The sequence below is a fragment of the Haliaeetus albicilla genome, chromosome 11, assembly GCF_947461875.1.
Source record: "Haliaeetus albicilla chromosome 11, bHalAlb1.1, whole genome shotgun sequence".
Lineage (NCBI taxonomy): Eukaryota > Metazoa > Chordata > Aves > Accipitriformes > Accipitridae > Haliaeetus > Haliaeetus albicilla.
In genome coordinates, this window is record NC_091493.1 from 33090963 (window position 1) to 33112871 (window position 21909).

The 21909-nt window shown below is 36.0% G+C and overlaps 1 protein-coding gene across 1 annotated transcript in view; it reads left to right on the top strand.

Annotated features, from left to right (window-relative positions):
- Positions 1-21909, top strand: part of ATRNL1 (attractin like 1) — a 541498-nt gene that overhangs the window by 387280 nt on the left and 132309 nt on the right. Inside the window, 1 exon segment of the mRNA XM_069797060.1 lies at positions 15913-16020. Within this exon segment, the coding sequence (XP_069653161.1) occupies positions 15913-16020 (108 nt within the window).

Here is a 21909-nt window from a genome sequence, read left to right on the forward strand (position 1 = left end):
TCAATGTATGTTTTACATTATAGATTAATATGAAGAATTTTTTAATTTTCCATTTATACCAAATAAAAATTATTTAGATGCATAATATAGGTAGTGGATGGAAACGTAAAGGGAACATTCTCATCCCATGAGATTTAACTGTGTTTTATTTACTTCTAAATATTGGAGAGTGTTCTTTTATGCAAATCCCTCTAACTAGTTAAAAATTTTGTTATGGTAATACTCAAGAGTAGGTGAATCAAACTGTAAAATAGTATCTACAGGTCTCCATGTTGTCTATGCGTGTGCAAAAATATTTGCAGAAACAGAACTTAATATTTATCAGAAAAACAAATCAGAATTTATCACTAGCTAAGAACTTAAAAATTGGTATCTTTCCTTGATAAGGTGTGGAATGCCATCTTTTAATTTTTTATCAAATTGGTGACAGGCCGTAAACGTCTGAGAAAAAGAAATATGACATTTTCGCAGCTTGTGCTGAGCATTTTGCCTGATTCTGCTTTTCATCATTAGCTTTATTTCTGATGTACATGATTCTGGTTTAGCGTATCTTGGACCTTGTCAGTCTGGGTGACACCAACTCTTACTATCAGTGTAGTTCACACTGTAAGTTTCACGTTTTGTTTTCTGAAAATTGGGCAGGATATGATTAGGGAAGGACCTGATCTCTGCTGTGTATGTTACATGGTTAGAAAGCAGGGAGTTAAAAAAAAAATAATTGAGATACTCAGCTGCAGTAAGCCTTGACTCATTGAATATAAATGAAGAAAAGAAGACTAAGCTGAAGTGTTTAGTGTACATGAGTCTGTGCTCCTGCACCTGTGAATTCCAATGATTATTTTTTTTCCTCTGGTCTAACTCACATACAGACACCATTCATTTCTGACTTGAGCACTAAATTGTACAACCTGTACTTTTGCAATTAAAGAAGCCAGAGTTTCTAAAATAAAACCATACTTTTAAAGCCATGATGGAGCATACACGAACTGATTGTCAGAAACACTGGGTGCTAAAGAGGTCAATGGGACCTATTTTATTTTCGGCATAGGAAGAGATACTACAGCTGAGAATACCTTTTAAGGTATATATTTTAGAAATTTTTGCATGACTCAGAAAAAACATGAGGACTCTGATACCAACTTTTATAATACAGAAAAACAGATACACTCTCAAATTGTTTTAATTTATATAGTCACTATGTATCTAAAATGTCAGTACAGTCAAATGGAAGATTGCATTTGTGGGATGTGACTGGTTCCACTTTCAAAGAAAATAATTTAATCTACGACAAATTTTAAATTATTTCTTTTTATTGGAGAACCTTTTACTGCACTTGCATTTAAAAAAACATGTTCAAAAATCCTTGACTTCTTTTGCCTTTAAAGTTGCTGAGAATTTAGGTCAAAATTTCCCCCTATAAAAGACTGAGAAACTCAGAAATGACTTTTGCCTGTAGGACAGGAATGAATGCACGTTAGTTTAAAGGACAGTGAAATATAACTGCAAGCAAATCTTTACTGTTGAAATCATAAGATTCATTCATCAGAATTGAAATGGAAGAGAATCAAAATGCTGATAAATTATAAAGCAAGGCAAATATTCAAATCCTTTTTCAAAACTATTCATTTTTCTTTTCTGATAAGGCTGTAGTCTTACAATCAATGGAATGTAGGTACAAGGGTATCCCTGTATGAAACTAAATTTGCTAGTGTTATGTTTTCCCCCTTTTGTGTTGGAGCATAGACAAAGCCGTAAATGTTAAACAGCCATTTTGGGTAGATTTTTATATTTGATTCACGGATATTGTCAATTGTAACTTCATACTAAATACATATATTGTCAGAAAACAAAAATATTAAAACTTTTCCTACTTCATCTGAGTATTCATAAAGAAATAACCTGTGGGGACAATACAATTCTTTGCATTTTGAACCATGTATAATTTTGAAAAAATAATGTAAACAATTGCCAAATATAACCAAATTGTTTGTTAGGAACTCTTTGGAGCTACTTACCCAGGTGTAAAGTAGGTCCTGCATGCTGACCCCCCAAAATGGCTATATAGGACATAAAGGACATAATATAGTCAGATTAATCTGTGGCTATGTGCATTCTTAATTTAGTAATGTTGAGTTTAATAATCTATTGAGTGTGACTGTTCGGTCTACCTTTGCCTATCATCAAGGTGTCCCTCTCTGCTGCTAGATTTTCATGTTACCTTCTCCTAATACAAGAGTTAAGGCTGCACACAAGAAACTTCACAAGAGATGCTAGTCTTTCGGACCCATATCCCAACAACGCCAAGCTGCCTGTGTTGTCTTCTGGTCTCCGATTCCAAACTGGCCTTTCCAAATTAGTTAGTACTCCACATTGCAGTCCTGCAATTGGGGTGTAAGGAATAGTTGTACTTAGCAATCAAAGCAAGATTTCCTAGTGGATGAGAAGCTGCCAAACCTCTCTGTATTACATGATTCAGTCTAACCAGGTGAGGAAAAGCATCTTTCTCACCTCCTGATGGCATTAGCTGAGGCCCTTGGGACCTATTAGCAATATACTCAATTCCCACTGCCAAATCTGAATAGTTTGTCTTAAACACTGTCAAAAGCATTGAACACTGATGGAGAAAGAGTTCACCAATGCAGGGAAGCTGCACTGGAGGCATTATCCAGAAGTTTTTCCTGTGGTGCCTTTAATGACTTCTGTACTCCACCTCTACTCATGTGTGGCAGGGAAGGATCAGAGAATCCTTTCAGATCATCACACCCCACCACTGCTCTTGAGCTTCACCTATTTGTGGTCATTCAGCTCACCTTTCCTGAGAGGAGTCTGGTCTTTGCTTCAAGAGAAGAGTTGCCTCCTCCACAGTGCTCTCAACTGGCATATTGCACCTGCGCTAGATCTAATGTTGAGAGTGATCCTTACCCTGATACAAAGATAGAACATTTGTTAGTCCCCAGTTAGGTGGGAGAGAGAATGTAAATGTTTCTCCGCAGAGGTGAATATCATCCTTAATTCATGTGTGTTTTTAAAACATATCTATTTAAATAATGATAGTTCATGTAATCAAGAAATAACTTTTTCCATGTTAATAATCAAGCAACAACCACAGCCCCAAGTAAGAAAATAAAAACTTACATTGGAGGGTTTGAGCATTACATACTAGACTACTTCCAAATCCAAATAAGTAGGGAAAATTAATTAGCCAAATCATAGCTGTCATGCTCTTTTTAAGAAGCCCCCGAGGGCAAGTCCTTGCTTTGCATGCACTGTGATAAATAGGTCTGTTGAGGAAAATCATTGAGATGGGTGGCACCTTTGACTCATAGATCATATCTTTGTTTTCTTTTGTCTCCCAATTAAGGATGTTGTTGTTTTTTTCTTGGTAAATAAATTTCAATTAAAGAAATTACAGCTGTCTCATACATTACGGTGGTGTAAATTTGAAAGCATTTAGCAGATGCCCATATAAAAATCCATTAACACATAGCAGGTTCCCTGACATTTTAAACCAATATATCTCCCCCTGGAACAAATAACAGAAAACAAGTCCACATTCTTGAAAAATTTATGGCTCTTTCTAATGCAGGTAAAAGGTTCCTATGCAGAAAGGGGCATATTGTGGAAGAATATAAAAATGTCTTATATTTTCAGTTTTGTAAGAGGAAAGTCATGAACACATTTTGTTGCATTCATTTGCTCTTTATACAAACTGTACAAGACTACTTATAAAAAGAAGGAGCAAAATAAGACTCCAGGTAAAAGACAATACTGTCTCTAAGTTTTTACTTAGTATTTATCACTCCTAATACCACGTGAGGGTCTCTAAAAATTAGCAGTCAGAAATTCTGACAATTTACTTGTCTCTAAGCATTTTAATCTGATACAATTATTAAAACAACTTTAAGACTGCTATAAAGCCTATTAGTAGTTCACTACTTAAAAGCCTACTGGCAAAGGCAAGCTTGGGGAGGAAGTAAAGGAATGGGAAAGATGACCTTGACTTGCCTAAAGCTTGCAATATTTATTTTGGAATCAGGCCATATTAGACAAAAGCAGCTAAAAGAGATGCATGCAATGCCAATATGCACAGAAAATGTGATGGAAGTATGGAAACATACTTTTGGAAGCATGCTCAGTCTGGTGAAGTAATCATTGCAATATGTGCATTTTTAAATGCCTACGTTCATTTGCCTGTATCAGAAAAAGTGTTCTTTAGGACACGAGGGAAACTGGATGCTGTGTGGAAAACAGTCTTTTTGCTCTTTTGGTTTCTTTCTTGGTATTTATTGTGGTAGAAACTCTAAAGCTGGCTTTTCATCCCTGTTGTGCAAATTCACCACTATGCAGCAGGCTAACACAAGGCCCGTTTTCCATTTGAATCCATCTAAACCTCTAAACTGCAATTTAAATGATGCACAATGCTTCTGATCACATCCATAGCAAAGGGAAGAATTCTTAATATAAAATATTTTGTGAAGTGTAAGGTTCTTCAATACTTTTCTGTGTTTCACTGTGATTTAAGTTATTGCACTGTCAGTGTCTTCAAATAACCATGGCAAATTCAAATTTAAAGTCTGTCAGTTGGAAGGCAAATTCTAACAATTTACTGATGGTGATTTTCCTTTAAAATAGCTAACCTATGTCCTAACCATATACAGTTACAATAGCATTCCAGTAGTGTACTCATCTATTTTAAGGATTTAGCCGGAAAGGTAAATCACTGTGTAAGGTAGATTTATACAGAACAGTGTCTGTAGAAAGGCAGTGACTGCAGGAATGACTGCTAAAAAGATGTTTAGCACATTGCTATCTTAAATGAGGATGAGGGTTGTCAGATCAAAGCAAATGAAAGAAACTAAATGTGGCTGGAGATTTTGACCCAGCTGAAGCAGCTGTCCAGAAAAGCCTACCGTTCTTGCGAAGCAAAAGTGCTGTGCTTCCCTTTGACTGTGTCATTGCCACAATCCTGTACTTGGCTGTCCTCTCTGTTGTAAATTAGAATAGATGAAAGCTGTCGAGCCAAGCCAGTGATAGAGGCTAATTTGATGTGATATAATTGATGAACTCTAAATCATCCCACTTCTCTCTCTAGAAACAGTCTGACTGGAGCTCAAAATGCCAGAGTACTTTGATTTACACTCTCTGTCACTTTTATATTGAAAGTCTCATTGTGGCAGCAGCGAGGGATTAACTTCTTCACAGTATTTTTTTTCTAATCTGTAGAATGTGTACACACACAGACCGGTGCAACCCCTTGTAGGAACACTAGTGGGAAAGTTGGATTTCCTTGTTTGCAGTTGGATTGTGCACAAAATTATTATCAAGATAAAGAGAATAACAACCTGATTTCTGCTGCTACAGATATTGCCAAGATAGTCTGTTGGAATTAGTGATGTGCTTATTTCAGAACTGAATTTTAGACCGTAGGATTAGGGTATTTAATGCTTGAAAGCCCTCTATTTCTGAAATTCTGATGTAGCTTAAATATTCTAGGAGATTAGATGGCTTCTATTCCCTTCAGTAGCTGTAGTTTACTAAGTAGCAGTTCAACTCTTAAAATAATTCTCCATTAAATTATTACTAGTTTCAGACTTCCTTATCTCAGCAGTTTCTTGTTATTCATACTTTCCTGTTCAAGATACTTGAGCTCAGAGCAAACTGCCTTGGTTTCTTGGTTTCTTTCAAAGGTAAGGGATGGTCACTTGCCTTGCTTTCTTAGTTATATAGTAGGAGTGGAAAGCTTTGTGATCAACTTATTAAGCAACCACCATTAAAAGGTCTAACATCTCACATCTGCTAAATCAGTTGTTTCAAACTTAAAACCAACATGAACAAAGGTGAGCTGCTTTAATTCACGTTATTACACTGATCAGATAGCAGAACTGCATCTGTTTGAAAGCCGTTCCCTCCCCTGCACAAAACGAGTTGGCTGTGGCCACATGCTGTTCCGACTAGCAGTGTGTGCAAAATTCTTGCTGCCTTGAATGTACTAGGTATGGTGAGCAAATTTGTGAAGTTTGGAATATTTCTATGGACAAGCACCCAGATTTCAGATTGGTATCCTAGCTTTATGTTGATTAGCTAAATCCCTTCTTGCTGAAAATGCCAGGCGGACAGGATTTGTTATAAGGATTTTCTGTACATTCTGAGTGACAGACCTTTTTTTCACACTTCCTGATCCTGGGTATAACTTAAAAGTATGGCTTTACTAATATTCGTAATTGGCTTGTTGATGTGAAAAATATTGGGGTTTAGAGCTTCTCCTGGATGGGGCAATTGAACTAAAAAGGCTATCAGTGGCAGGATGAGCCCCGTTTTTTAATGAAAAAGGAGGTAGGTAACCAAGTAACATGGGCTCAAATTTTGTAAAGATTGTCTGGAAGAGCTTTACTCACCCAACACAGTAGCACAAGGTACTGTGGCATTTCCATCCAGCTTGTAATAGCAAGGCTATTCAGCTCCTTGCACAGGATTCATGTAGATCAGGGTATTTCCATCCTGAGACAGGCAGGACTACTGGTAAGTGTACCTCTTTTTGGTCCCCTTTGCAAGGCAGTGAAAATGATGGTTATTTTACTTAATATTTTAAGAATTAAAGCTTGAAAGCATTTAAAGGCATCAGTCATGGTACATCACCAGTTTACCTTCCTTAATGGTAATGTCATTTGTGATTTAAGTAGCTTCTGAAGTACCGCTTTAGAATAGTTGTATAATTGGCAATGATGCTGCACTTAAAATGTTTCATTTTCATTGTCACTTTATCAGTGTACCAGTAATCTCAAATAATAGTTGGCTTTAAAGAATTAGAGGTAATAATAAAGGCAAACTTCGCCTGCGTTGGAGTACAGCCCAGTTTTCCTGCTCAGCATTTTTTATTTCTTTTCTTTCATCATTTTTTACTTTATATGTTACAATTTAATTAAAAAAAAAAAGGTAGAAAGAAAATAGTGAAGAAAAATAAATATAAAACTTGGATTCAATGTAATTTGAAAAAAAGTCTTAAGATTTTCATCATCTGAAGTCACTGTGTGGTCTAGGGTCCAGGTATGTTTCAGAAACTTCAGCTTTTTCTAAATTGGCATAGCTTCAATTCAGTCATTCTAATCTGGACCGTATGTTTTCATATCGGTTCACATAGGAAACAAATCCAGTGCCTACCCTTTTTGTTGACTTGCAGGTTAAAAAATGCATTGAAATTATTTGCAAATTAAAATATACGTCCTCCACTGGAACGTCTCTTTAAAGTAATAGTATGTACACCCCATCTTTCGGAATTTGTCTGCGCTAAGAAAAGAGTCTGTTTTAAAAAGCACTTTAAGACCTCTTTAAAAGTCTGTTAGTCCCTAGAGTGAAAAAGGGATACACTATCAAGCAGTAATGTAGAAAGTTGAGTTAGAGAATACTTGCTAAATATTTTCAGATTAGATAACCTGAATAAATTTATTCTAGACTATTTAGAGAACTGGCTAAACTCATATGTGATCCTGGAGCCTGTAAGGGTTCTGAGACTTCAGCTAGGACAAGTGAGGTTCAAGAAAGGGATGACAGTATTTCCTATATTAGAAAAGAAGGGGAAAAACGAAGGGCTGGGCAATTAGACATCAGCCAATTTATCATTAATTCTTAGGAAAGTACTGGAACAAACAATTTTTTTTAATAATCTATAAGAATTTAGAAAAAAAAGCAAAGATGTGAGTGGCATTCAATGTTGTTTTTCCAAGTACAAATCATGTCAAGCCAAACTCATTTCTTGATACAACAGACTAACAAACCTTTTAGATAAAAAGGAAGTGACTGTAAAACTGTATTCTTGGAGCAGTTAGTTATAAGTCATTCATTATGAAAAGGGAAAGGTATATCAAGTGGGCTTCTGCTGGGATCTGATTCTGGTGTTAGTTTAAGAGATAGACCATGGTTATTGCATGTGTAACTGTCATTGAAGTAAGAGAGACTGCAAACATACTATAGGACAGACTTATAATCTGTACAAAAGAAGATGGGAAAATCTGAAATAATTGATTGAAAAGCTGCAATTCTACAATTCTGTAATTGGCAAATACACAATTCTGCACTGAGAAAAAACTAACCATCTGCAAAAAAAAAAAAAAGGAGCGGGAAATGGGCAATGAGCTTGGTAAGAATATTCAAAAAATGAGGTGGAATAATCATGAATCAGAAGTGAATATATGTCACCATACTTTCGTTGTAGCAAAGATGCTGGCATAATATTATCAACAAAAAGATCTGTAAGGCCTGCAAAGTGACCCTGCTGTTCTCCTATGTAAGGTTTGGGGCCCCACTTTTTGACAAGCGTCCTGCGCTTGGAGCGTCCAGAAGGGAGGACTGAAAATGAGAGCAGGGCTGGTGAGATAATACTTACATACCCGCCTTTGTTTACAGTTCAGAAGGTTAAAGGGAAACTTCAAATTTATAAAGAACTCCTGTAAAGGAGAAGAGAGTTTTAGTGTTTGGGGTTTTTTCTTCTCACTTGTAGACAGGGAATGCTCTCCACAGTAGACAGGCCAAGAAGCAATTGACTTAAATGTCAGCATGGAGATTTAATTTAGATTTTAGAAAAGACCTTTCCAGCATGGGGATCATCAGACACTCTGGACTTCTGGAGTGACTGTGGAACCTCCATCACTGGGGCCTTTTTAAGAAACTTATACATCTAGAAGGATCATAATCACACTGTAACCTGCCTTTGTGTAGGGCCAATGCACAGAGGTGGACAAAGTGATCTCATGAGGTACCACTTATACTCAGTTTCTTTTATTAGACCATATTTACTATCTTTAAAGCAATCTGAATTGCTGTAGGAACAGCCTAAAACTTTATTTCAGAGCTGGGAATTATCAGCTTGACATCTGTTGTCGAAGGTAAGTAAGTAAAGCTGGTTTTAACAGTCATGATAATAATGAATAATATTCATGATGCCTCATTTCAAAAGCAGTAGCTTAATAATGTCGATAGGATGCACTGGGATTTTGCTAATGTAAGGTAGTTTCATATTGTGTCTATTCCACTTATAAAGATGGCACTTATGTTTAAAGTACTACACTATCAGTGTTAGTAATTCTTTAGAAGACATTTTGAAAAGCATTATTTATGTGACACCATTGTAAATGAAAGAGTCCCAAGGAGTGTTTTGCATAATATGAGACTTGAATCTCTCTTTCATATTCTGAAATAATTAACACATATTTTAATATATTCATTTATAAATAACTGTCCTTGGGCAAATACAGTAGAATGTCTTATGTGAAAACATTTTAACATATATAACTAGTGGGTCTGGCTCTCTTTCTCTCTGTACACAGAATTAGTTTGCAGAATAAACATTTTTAGACATTTTCTGTGAATTGAAAATGGCTCTGCTAGCTAACAGCAAAAGCATCAAGAGTTTGCTGAAAGGTTTTTTAAACCCACTTGATTAGGAAGAAGAGTGCAATTCTGGGGCTAGCAAGGCCTACAGAAAGACTTAAGTACCTCTAGAGGAACCACTAAAATGTTTATGGTTACAGACCTGTGTAAATATGCAACATGGATTCTTAGTGACCTAAGTGAAAGAGATAACAGGATTAGGTCTTGTTTACCACTTCTTAAATTTGAAAGCAGTGAATTGTATTTCGAGCTTATTATTGATTCTTAGCATCCAAACTATCTTCCTATGCTAAACTAATCTCTAGAGAAAAATTCTGAAGGATTGATCACAACTTTATTGTAACATGAGGCTCCATAAATTACTGGCAAATAAGCATAAACCAGGGTGCCATTTCCATTGTAATAAGCAGCTTTTCATACTCTGAGTATTTTAGAGATGGGGATTCCATTCCAGAATCAAAAAGGTCCAAAACCTGAAGTCACAGTAGATTCACATTTTGCTCTTTGCTTGCTAATGTGCAATACATTAAATGTCTGTTCCTTGGATCTAGCAACAAAATGACCTTTTCAGGGCTCATCTTTTTTTCTCATTTTTGATTTGTTCAAGGGAAATTACAGACGACTGGTATTTGGTTTCCAAAAGGGATACATAAAAACTTGACCTTTTGGAACTGTTATTTTTTGGGATGTGTACACTGTATTTTAAGTATGTCTTAGCTGTTGTTTGCTGGACTATGTCTAGTTTAAATAACCCTTCATTTTATTCAGTATAAAGCTAGGACAAGAAGTATAACTCCTCTCATTTTTTTTCCCATGGCAGACCTTTGAACACACCTGAGAGCACTTTTTCTTTAGGCAATTTTAAAAGAAAGTGGCATGGAATAGGCCCTGATATCGTCGGAAGTTTCCACAGAGTCTGTTTTGCACTGCAAATAGCATGTTATACTGTGTCCATCATTGTAATATCTCATTGCCTACCTGGATGCAGTCTTGTGTCAGGGCACTTTCCACTTAACAGCGTGGGAAATGAGGCACAAGGAAAGCAAGTGACCAGGATTATTTAGGAAATTCATGACAGAGAGGATGAATGAATCCAGATTGTCAGACTACTGGCATAAGTATGATTATTCCTCCTGCTTGGTTCCCTAAGCCGGCTTTTGTCCATCTCTTAAAGTCACTGTATCTCCTGCAATCATGGAGTGGTGAGCTTATTTCACCTAAAACCCGAAAAAATATTTTAATGACTATGATATACCTTTCCAGTGAAATCAGCTGACCTGGAAATTAACCAAGTCAAATAGGTTATTCAACATGTAAGTGAGAAATTGCTCTCCTTTCCAGCTATGTAACTAGCTAATTTAATTTGAACAGATTTGCAACACCAAGAGTTACAATGAGAAAAGTTAGAGAAGACAATCTTTGTTTTGTGCAAATTATTAAAGCAAATAATCAGAGCTTCATTGAAATATCACTATGTATGATTCAGTTTGAGAATGAAAATTTAAGACTTTTGAAAAGAATTAAATTGTGTTTCTAACTGAAATGCCTGTGGTCCACTCAGATCTGTGTAGTCATTTAAACCCATTTAAGTTATTTCTGTTGATTAGATATGGCAATAAGAAACCTCAAGAATATGTGATCAATGACTGAATTGCACTTCTTGTAGAGACTCTGTTTTTGCAGGGCTGTCCATTTACATATATTTTTAATTTTTTTTAACCCTTGGAGTCTGTCAAATGCAATGTGATCAGAAATTAGTCAATGCAGCTCTCCATGAGGTTTTGACATTTTTCCTCATTGCAAACACTTTTCCTATAAAACTCAGGTTTAATGCCTGGTGTGGTTAACACTTTTGTTGTAGCCTTTGGTGTTATTCACATCAGCAGTTGACAGCATAGAAACAGGAGAGGAGGAGACCAAGTTGTAACTACAGAGAAGTAAAAGCTGGATGATGAATAAGCAGAATAGCAATTTCAGATTAGACATTTGGAAAATTTTTTGTCACTAGGAGGGTAGTGCAGCACTGGACTGGGCAGCAGTTGCCAGAGAGATTGTAGAATTACCATTCTTGGCAGTTTTGAATACTCACCTTGACTAAGTCATAGATGTCCTGGTACAATGTTGGTAGTGATCTGATCTAGGAAAAAACAAACAAACAAAAGAAAATCTAAGATGTGAAGGAAGAAAACCTAGAAAACCTAGGCAGTTGTTGCTGTTGTTAAAATAATAGGCACACTTTCAACTGCCATATCCTTCCTTATTTCTGAAATAGTGTACTGAGACTGCCTGGCTCTAAGCAGCCAAAAGCAAAACTTTTTTGGTCTGGCAGTCAGAAGTCTTGCTAATATTTTTACAAGTGTTTGCCACCTCTTATACCGGCCCTAACTGTCAAGCTGCTCCATGAACTTGGGCATGCACACTTGTCTGTGCATATTTTATGGCACACTGACGTGTCCCTTGCTTGCCAAGGGCTAAACTAGCCCATAAAGGTGCCAAACAGCAACAGAAAGACCTTTGAAAGGATTTTTTCTGTTCATCCTATTATGGCACTAAAATGGTCTCATCCTTTTCAACCATCCTAACCTATCAGTCCCTCAAGAATGTCTGTTAACTGTATAACAAAGAGAAAGTACACCTGTCCTAGTTCCTAACATCTCATGGACTTTATTAGTTTTTTTTCAGTTAGGGCTTTTCTAGGACAGTTATGCTGGAAGGTGAAGAGAAGAGCATAGAAAAAGCAGTGCTAGTCAGAAGAATAGTATCCCATTCTACATAAGAGACCAAGTCTGAAAAATTGGGGTGGGGGGTGGAAAGAAGAAAAGAAAAAAAGTCTTTTAAATAGGAAAAAGAAGCAAAATGGTAACACTTCCTAAAATACAAAAAAATTCAAAACGTCAGCCTGGGATTGCTAAAATGTTTTATTCTGTTAATGTTAAATCATTGTAATATGGTAATATATATTTTGCACTGAGTGTTTTATTGTACATGAATACAATAGGGGTGTTAAAATATTTTGAAAGTAAGTCTAAATGTTATCAACCAAAAGAAAAAAAATTAAAAACATTTCTACTTAAATAAGAACTTTACAACAAATAAATTTTCTTATACAAGATTATACAAGATGCTGTGGAACATTTTAATTCACTCCAAACTGCATTGATCAGAGGAGAAGTATCCCTCATGAGAACTTTTTGATCAATGGTAAAATTGAATTGTATACCCAGGCAAATACTTTCCTGTGATTTACTTCTAGATGGGGAAGCAGGTCCTATTTCAAAGGTACTTATTTGACTAGCACACCAAAACTCACAATTAACATAATCTATGGGCGAAGATGTCTACATGTCCATGGAGAATCAGGTGAAATGTATATTTCCATGACAAAGGACTAATTATGCCAAAATGGTTGTTTTTTTAAGAAATGTTCTCAAATTATATGGGTTTTGAGTGAGGAATTGAACTAATTTATAGTATCCTAACATCCTACTGTTCTTCACTGATGACAAACAGAATTTTATACTTTACAAGAAAAACTCTTTCATAGGATATAAATTAATACTTTCAAATTGCTGCAAAATAATAGAGATGCTTAAAACATTAATCTTGTCAATATTCTTGTACTTAATGAGATTTAAAATTACGGTAGACCTTGAAATCGGTTGTCTGCTCAGTCAGATAAATGCTCATTGAATTTCTTCGTCCTATGCTGAGAAAGTAATGTTTTGAATTTCCCATAGTTTTAAGTGAATAATTAGGCATGTGCTTAATTCTGAATATTATAAATTAAATGTGTGATAAAATATTCAAATATTACATGTTAATAGTGTCCATCTATTCTTTGTCTCCAAGTAAATATCCCTAATTATGGAAGAAATATGCATTTACTTTTTGTTTGTCTGATTTTTAAATGCAATAAATTTTGGGGGGATATGAGTATATAAGTATCATCAGCATAGTTCCACTTTCCTCTATCCCATGTTTTTTCTACCTCAGCTATGATGAAATCTGTGTGGGATTTTTTTTTTATTTCTTTGGCTTCTGAGAAAAAGGAAAAGAAGAGTTTTTTCACTCTTCCGGTAATACTCATGTTCAGAGAATTTCCCTGTTTCTTGGCCCATGGCTGAATTACAGGAATTTCCCCATCTCTGTATGGGCCACATGAAAAGAGCATGTGACTGGAGCACAGAGTGTCACACCTGAATGCCGCCTGCCATGCAATAACCCAACTCACAAGTTTTTCTATAATTGGAACTTTGCCTTTGTCCCACTCTTGGTACACAGACAGTTGCAGATGGTGGGAGTTAATGACCTTTTCCAGTCACAAAACTGATTTTCAACATCATAATATCTTCTTGTATTTCTCGTCATTGCTACTTATTTTTCCTGTTCTGCACCTTACAGGGAGCTTTAAAATGCTGAACAGAAAGAAGCGGTATTTTGAATAGAGCACTTTTCTTTGATGTGCAAGTGCTCAGCTGCTAAACTTAGTAGTGCTTCATGGGCAGCTGAACATTTTCAAGTTTTCGTTCTTGTTTACAGAGCTAGTTAAGACTCTTCACAGTACCCTTCTCGAATGACAGAGTATCAAAATTACAGTAACTACCTTGTGAATAAAAAGGTTTTACTGAACACATGACCAGGAGCAGAGGTGAAGAAAACTTCTAGCCTTAAAACACAGAGAGCATACCAAAGATACGTTCCTTTATAGTCTGTATTAAGTAAACCTTTTAAATAATTGTTTGTGCATTTGAGTGTGGGATATTCTGCTCATTTAAGTACTTTCCCCAAGCAATTCTATTTGTTTAAAACAATGTTTGGATTCCCATTAAAAAGTAAGCATTTGCCAATAGCTCTGTAGACTTACAATACTGTAATGAGTTCCATATGGCAGGACTGCTCTAATAACATTGTTTTCTTTAATTTTTGTTATTTTAGGAAGAGAATGAGCTAGATATAGTCATTTTAGCATGTAGTGACTCAGTATTTTATGGTTTACATTTTTGTGGTCTTTGTCAAGTTGTTGGTAAGACTGGAGGGTCGTAGTAGTTCTTTTTCTATGAATATATTGTATTGATGCAAATCAGTGCTGATGTAAATCAGTATACAGAGACTACCAGTTTCATTTTTAAAGGAAGGGTTAAAAATGTAGTTTTTAACCATCTAGATACTCACACTAGGCTTTTATTTAATCTGAATATAAAACATGCAGTTTCACCCACAGACATATCAATTGTCCTCTTTGTATGATATACTGAGAGCCCATTTGCGCAGGTGCTTACTGACAAGTACACTGCATGTTTATAAAAACAAGAACTTGGGAATGTACAGGGTATGCGTTAGGAAACTACTAAACTGTTTTGATTTTCATGTTACAAGTGCTTCTTTGGATTTCTATAGACAATCTTAAAATGCAAGTCAAGAAAAAATGCATGAGAAGTATTACAAAATGAGCTTGTTGCTTTGTAACAGACCTTATATCAAGAGTGTTTATTAGTAAGCTGCCAGCAAATATTTGCTTGCATACCTTTTATTATTTCAAAGGCTTTTATGAACAGTACGTCACAGTGCTAGTGTCATTTACATTCAAATACGTGTTTCTAATGTTTTAAGATTTCCAGAGATATAACAGGGAGAAAAAACACTTAGAAAATGAAACTTAGATCTTTTCTAATAAAACATTTTTGCAAGCATTTTGTCTCTTCAAGATGCTGTGACGTCCTGTTCAGTTGAAGGAGCACACGACTTTAATTGCACGATTCATTCACTTTAAATATTTAATAATGCTTTTATTAGTTGCACTGAACCAGTAAAGTAAGATCTGTAATATCTAGTGCTGATCATCATTTTTATTCATCGTGGTTTAATAAGCGTTATAATTACAGATTGAGGAAGAAATATGAGTTAGCTTTGTGGTTTTGTTTGGGACTTCTGTGCATACTGGTATGATTGGAAGGGATTCTACAAGCCTTGTGAGCACAACTGATTGTATTCAAATACACTGATGCAGGCTTCCCAATCCTGACACGTTATTCTTCATATATAAGTAACTGCAGGAAAGATACTGCATAAAATTATGAGCCCTGACACTATTAACTCCGTCTGGCTTAGTAGTGAAATATGAAAATTAGAAGGCCAAGTGGACTTGTTCTTGGCAGGTGTTCTAATGCATGCATTATCGGTGGAATTAGACTTCAACTATTTTTACCAACCATTTCCCCTATTTGCTTGCAGCTTGCACAAATAGCAAAGTTATTTAGAGCGAACAGTCAGTTAGGGAAGCTTTCATTTGGAGATTTCATTAGAGTTCAAGCTGAAAGACCATTTGTAGACAACATAAGCCCTCTGGGCTCAGTTCTTGAGTAAATATAGATGATCATAATTTGGTATAACTTTCTCCCTTTAATATTACAAATATAACTATTTGCATGCTATTTGCATTCTTACGTTTTAATGGGAGGTATAGTAGGGCAGACTAATATCTGGTGCCTTTTTTAATGTTTTGTTAAAACATCATTTTTTCCTCATCAGCAACTTATGCGGGAGCGACAGCAGATGGCCAGCCGCCCCTTTGCTTCTGTCGATGTAGCACTGGAAGTAGGAGCTGAGCAAACAGACTTTCTACGAGGGCCATTAGAGGTAGGAACAGTGGTGCTGACAAGGGACCATTGTGATTTGCATATTTATATTGCTAGTCTCATCTGCATCTGCTTCTGAAACCAAGCAGCGTCTGATTACCTGGAGCTGACAAGTCTCAGCTATGTATGTTATGCCATTTTCAAGGCGCAGAGTTTTAATAGCTTGACATGAGCTGTAACAAAAGCCACTGGAGAATCTATTAGCCTGGGCTGGAGTGACAGCCAGCTCACCTGGCAGTCCTGGCGTGATGGATGTGAGCTGAAGGAATGCAAGACCCAGGCATTAAGGAGGGAGCAAACCTTATGCTCAGTCCTTAGGGTATACAGTGCCCCCTAGTTAACATCTATCTTAATTAACAGAGATTACAGCAAACAAACAAACAAACAAACAAATAAATTAAGCAGCTGTGAGTCGAATTTCAGTGTTGTGTTCTATATGTACAGGTTTAAAGAATACAGAGTATACTGCATATTGTTTGTAGATAATGGCTACATTACTGCATTCTTTTATTGTAATTGCAGCACATTGGAAAAGAAATAATAATATGCAAGGCAATGTGATATTGGAACGGTGTAATAATGCATGAAATGGATTCTGGAAGTTTCACCTGAAAATAGAGGGAGATTTACAATATGTGGATAATAATGAATATCTAATCTAAGTTGGGCTTTTGGTAGATCGTAATCCTCTATTCCTTTACTTTTATTTACAATATTGTGTTTACAGTTATTACTTTATCTTATTTATGGTGGGACCCGGGAATGAGGTGTGATAGCTCTGAAATCTTTCAAGATTGTACTTTTCTTTTCACTGCTGCCAATTCCTCTTAAATTCAAAGCTTCTCTTACTTTTCTCAATAGCCTCTTTCAATGGAAGATTAAATACACTCTATCAAATCTCTAAGGTTCATGGTGAAGTGAGCAATGTGAAAAACAGATTCATAGCAGAAAGAAAAAGAATCAGCTCTTGAGTACTTATCAAATTGAGGCGCTCTGTCCTACTACTGTATAGGAAGCAATCACAATTGTTCTTGCTGGCATAATTTAAATACTTGGAATAGATAGTGAATAAAAATGCCATATCTCTTTGAAGAAGCTTTGTTATTTTCTGACCAAATACCAGAACCCCCACATTCTTCACCAATATCACCATACTTCTGTCTCCTTTTATCTTGGAACAGAAGACCTCTCCAGCTCCCCAGGCTGAGGACACATTACACTTTAGTTAAAAGTTAACTTTTTTAGAATATGTTTTCATTGTTTCTGCACTGGCGTCTGGGAACATTTTCTCTGTTGTCTTTTCAGAGGGAAGCAATGAGTGGGAGCTGAGGCATCCCAACTCTAATTCTCTACATACTGATTATTTAATTAAACTTTAGAAGTAAACATCCCAAGCTAATTGCCACATTTTCTTTTCTCATATCTTTTATTTAGCACTAAAAGAGGTAGATGCTAAAATATTTTAATTATATTTTACAGTTTTTATTAGCTTTTTCTTTCTAGCCTAGCATTTTCTAGTAATTGTTTAGTATTCAGTATCCATAGTGGTTTTTCCTAATTAATACAGAGTTATACACAGAATGAAGTCCATTTAAAGTTTCCTTGGAATTACAATATACTGATCTATATCAAAACAAAGCATAGTGCTGAGGATTAAATGAATGTGATTCAGGGTATTGATTGTCCTTTGATGTATATTCTGTAAGAAAGAGCTATATTAAGCTTCTATTCCCAGTCTATCCTCAATTTGCGAAAGGACACTAAAAGTTGTAGTTGCCATTCTGTTCTTCATTCTCAGCTCTCTTTCGGACTAAAGGGAATTTGGATCACACATGTATTTCCAGGATGCGATGCTTAAACAATAGGATAGTATGAAGTAGCTTAATTTTCTTGTATTAAGTTAGAACTGTTAAACTATTTTAATAATTCTGTGATATCTGATGCCTATTGGGATCTTTTAAAGTTACGATCTTTTGGTAAAAATGAGGAATATAGAGTAACACTCTTCAAAATGTTCCACCAGTGTTGTGAAGATCTTGCCCTGATATACCAGGGGTTCCAGTTTTAATGGTGGTGTAGTGCATTCCCTCACCTCACTTTTATTGACATTGTAATAACTCTGGCAGTTCCAATGACAATGTATTGATCCATGGGTCCTTTGAGTGTAATGTCATTGAACTGTTCCAAACATTACTGCAAGTCTCCCATTTAACTGCATAGTAAGACTGCTGTTCATTAATGTCATCTGGCTTATATGATGGTTGTTTTGTACAGCTGGTGTTCTATATTAATACTGATGGTCTGATACACGTCAATATTCCTACGACTATCTACATGGTAATTCCAGTATGCCATTTGGTTAGCTTTTGTTTTATTATTTGCATTTATTTGTAGATATCCAGAACAACTGTTTCACCGTAGAGTTTTAGTTTACAGTAGTATGGCGTTTTTTGCCCAGTGTTTGGAAAACATGTCTAAAAAGATGAGTATGGATACTGTACTTAAAATGATTGCCTAGTTTAGATACTTACAATACAACTGGTAATATTTGGGTCTATTTTCAGTTAGCAGCAATTTGCAACAGATTAAAGTCAAATCCTGAATACGTTACAGAAAAGAGTTGAATCTCTGTTATATTGGGCGCTCTCTCTTCTTTGGAGTCTTTACCTGCCAGTCTATCTATCTTAATGTTTTGCCAACAAAGTGACAGTATCTTGATATTAAGTCCTTCAGAAAACTTTAATCTGCATCGTATTCCTTCTGTGTCCTGCTGTCTGAGTGGGTTTTCAAGCACCGGCAATAGCCTTTGCTCTTCCCAATTTAAACCATATTATTCATCAATCTTTACCTCTTCAGGCTGCCTTTCTGTGTAACTGATTCACAACATGACATTAACAAGTCTTATCTTGTCATCCATTCTGTCATGTTGGCCTTATATCAACTATCTTATTGTCAGCTTAAACTTAACACAGAAGAAATCAAACTTAGTTTTCCCCTTGTCCTCCTTCCTTCTTGGTATCACATCAACTACTATCTTGCTAATGATATTGGTAGCACGGTAGTATCCTAATTCTAAATCTATGAAGCAATACCTACTCCTGCTGTGGCATGATATTCATGATACTGATCTTGTGCACAATTATCCTATTTAACCCAAGCCAGCCCTAATCTGCATCGTCATCTGGTTCCATTACGATTGCTGTTTCCCTATCTAGAAGTGATGAAATCTGCATGACCTCTTACAAGGGAAGACTTACACTCTTCCACCTCCCTTTTGGGAAGAACAAGAGCGGCCTAAAGTTACCCTAGTGGAGGAGGGGAAGGGAAGTCTGGAAGGCAGTGAACCTCTGGACCCCAAGAGGGGAACAGTCAAGGGGGGCTACAGTGAAGTGGCCATTGCCGCAGGGGAGGTAAAAGAAGAGAAAGAATTCCTAAGGTCCCCTTGTTAGCAGTTTCACATAGCACAGGTTGTTAAGAAGCAGAATAAGAAAACACCAGAAGCACCCTGTCCAGAGAGTTTGAGGATATTGTGATATTTTGTGATACTACCATAATTTTTTCAGTACCAGAATCATAAAAAATTAAAGTAGCATCATAGATCAATAGATACAACGCTTCTTGACACTCAGTGCCCTCAGTGTTAAAATGTTTTTTATTCCTTTCATTTCTTTTTTCTAGACATCTAAGCCATTTCCAGACCTGGTTGCTTTTTGCTGCTCAGTATATCTTAAAAGCTAAATCATTTAGGCTACCTTCATATTCTAAGTCTCCTTTAGGCAACATTTTTTTCCCCTATAAATCACTTTTGAAGAGTCACTTCCACTGTGCTGCTAAGAGTTATTTTAGTTAATCTGTATGTTAAGTGAAAAGTAATAAAAATGTTTTTTCTGTCCTGCTTTGCTTAACTTCTGGGTATTTTTCAGTTAATTCAGAGCCCATGATTTTTTTCTTTTTAAAACAGGGACAGATTCTTTCTTTAGGCCTGTGAGATAAGGTCAGCACTACTGTAAACCCTAATGTATGGTCATGGTAAGTCTCTAGACAGCAGTATCTACTGTGCTACATCTGCTGGAGTAAAGCCAGGTGTATTATTGCCTGCATAAGAACCAAGTGCAGATTTGCTCTTATGATTATCACCTGTTTGATATCTTTACAAGTATCCAAATATTACTTGGATATCTTTTTTTTTTTTTTTGCAAATCTATGTTACTTATTAATTATTTCTGCAGAAAAACATGCAGTAAATCTTTCAATTATTTATCCATCAAGTTACTGCATTTCCTGTAGAATTGCCACAGATGTTAGATTGTTCTCTATTTCTGACAAGGTAAGATGATCTCAAGAATTTTGAGTTGCAGATAAAATCTAGCTTTGTTTCTCTAGCAAGCAGTAAGTAATATGTATGGTACATTAAATAGGTTTTGAATTTCAGGCACTTCTGATAAGTATGAAGCAAAGATTGGCCATTATTTCTCATTTATTTGAGTGAAAGAATTGGAAGGTATGCACTGATGCCGGTAGCTATTGTTATACCAAGACTGGGTATTGGAAATCAGAGTGACTTATTAAAACACATTAAAATCCTGTACCAGAAGTTGGTGGGGTTTAGGTAATTGACGTTTATACTAATAAGCTGTGTTGTTGGTTTCTCCTGCCAGTAAGGTGTCAGGACTTTCTAGCTTGCTTTACAAATAAATCCAGTTAAGTTGGGATCATTTTCTTGTTTAATTTGAATAATTCAGTGAGTAATTTTTGAAACTGCAACCTAAGCATGCTTCATTATTTTGTACAAAATGAAACTAGTTGTATGCTTCATCAGCATTACACCTGCGTTATTTTGATGACATAATGTCTAATATCAAGGAACAGACTCTTCCCAACCCTTTGTTACAGGTCATCAGATTGCCCCTTGCTATTCTCAGTTTCTAATTTTAGTCTCAGTATCAGAGGATAACTTCAATCCCCTTGTAGGAAAGTAACAATTTATTTAAGATAATGATGAAATTGTCCCTAGGATGGTCGTCTTGTTTCCAGTGACCATAAAGGCATTGCATATTTGACAACAAGAGCTATCAAAGACCATCATACTTGCAGGACTTTCTTACTTAAAAGTCATGCTGTATAATGTACAAAGTTGCAAATGTTGCTCATGCAAGCTTATTAGGGAGCTCAACTCTGGAACTTCAAAGAAGATATTAGTATATTATATTATTTATTATAAATTTTGTTTAATATATGATCAAATCTGATTATTCTTTATTGTTATGGTGGGATAACTAGACATTATCCCAGACTATCCTGTGGTTAAACCAGACATTCTCCTGGATGGGGAAGGATAGTTTCACAGGCTAATCCATGTTTCTACCCTTGTCATGCTTAGGGCTGAGGAAGGTGTAATGCCAAGTGTAGGAAACAGCCTGTGAGCCAGTTCAGCCACGATCACATAGAACAAGTTGCAGGTTGTTCTGAATGATTGCAGGGACTGCAAAAGCTGTAGCTGGACTCAAAGGAGCAGCAACATAGTTTAGAAACACTTAACCTGTTCATTCTTTTCAATGTTATTCAGAAACGAAGGTTACATTGGGTTTTCATAACCTGCCCCTTAGGTGGCTTTAGGTGTGCCTGTGAGGAGTTGGTGGTTTTAGAACTCTCATCCCCGAGTTTAACTCTTAATTAGTTTCCTAACTAATACTTTTATTTCCTAGAAAAGTTTTGTTTGTTGTTTGGGTTTTTTTTGTTTGGTTTTTTTTGTTGGTTTTTTTTTTTGTAACCTTGTGCTAATTCCAAGTTTGGATTATTCATATTGTCCATATGTTATGTCTGTAAGCCAAGCTCTGCTTGGCATTGGAAAGGGCTTTCCTAAGTAAGTACTGTGTCTGGTCTGTGGCAC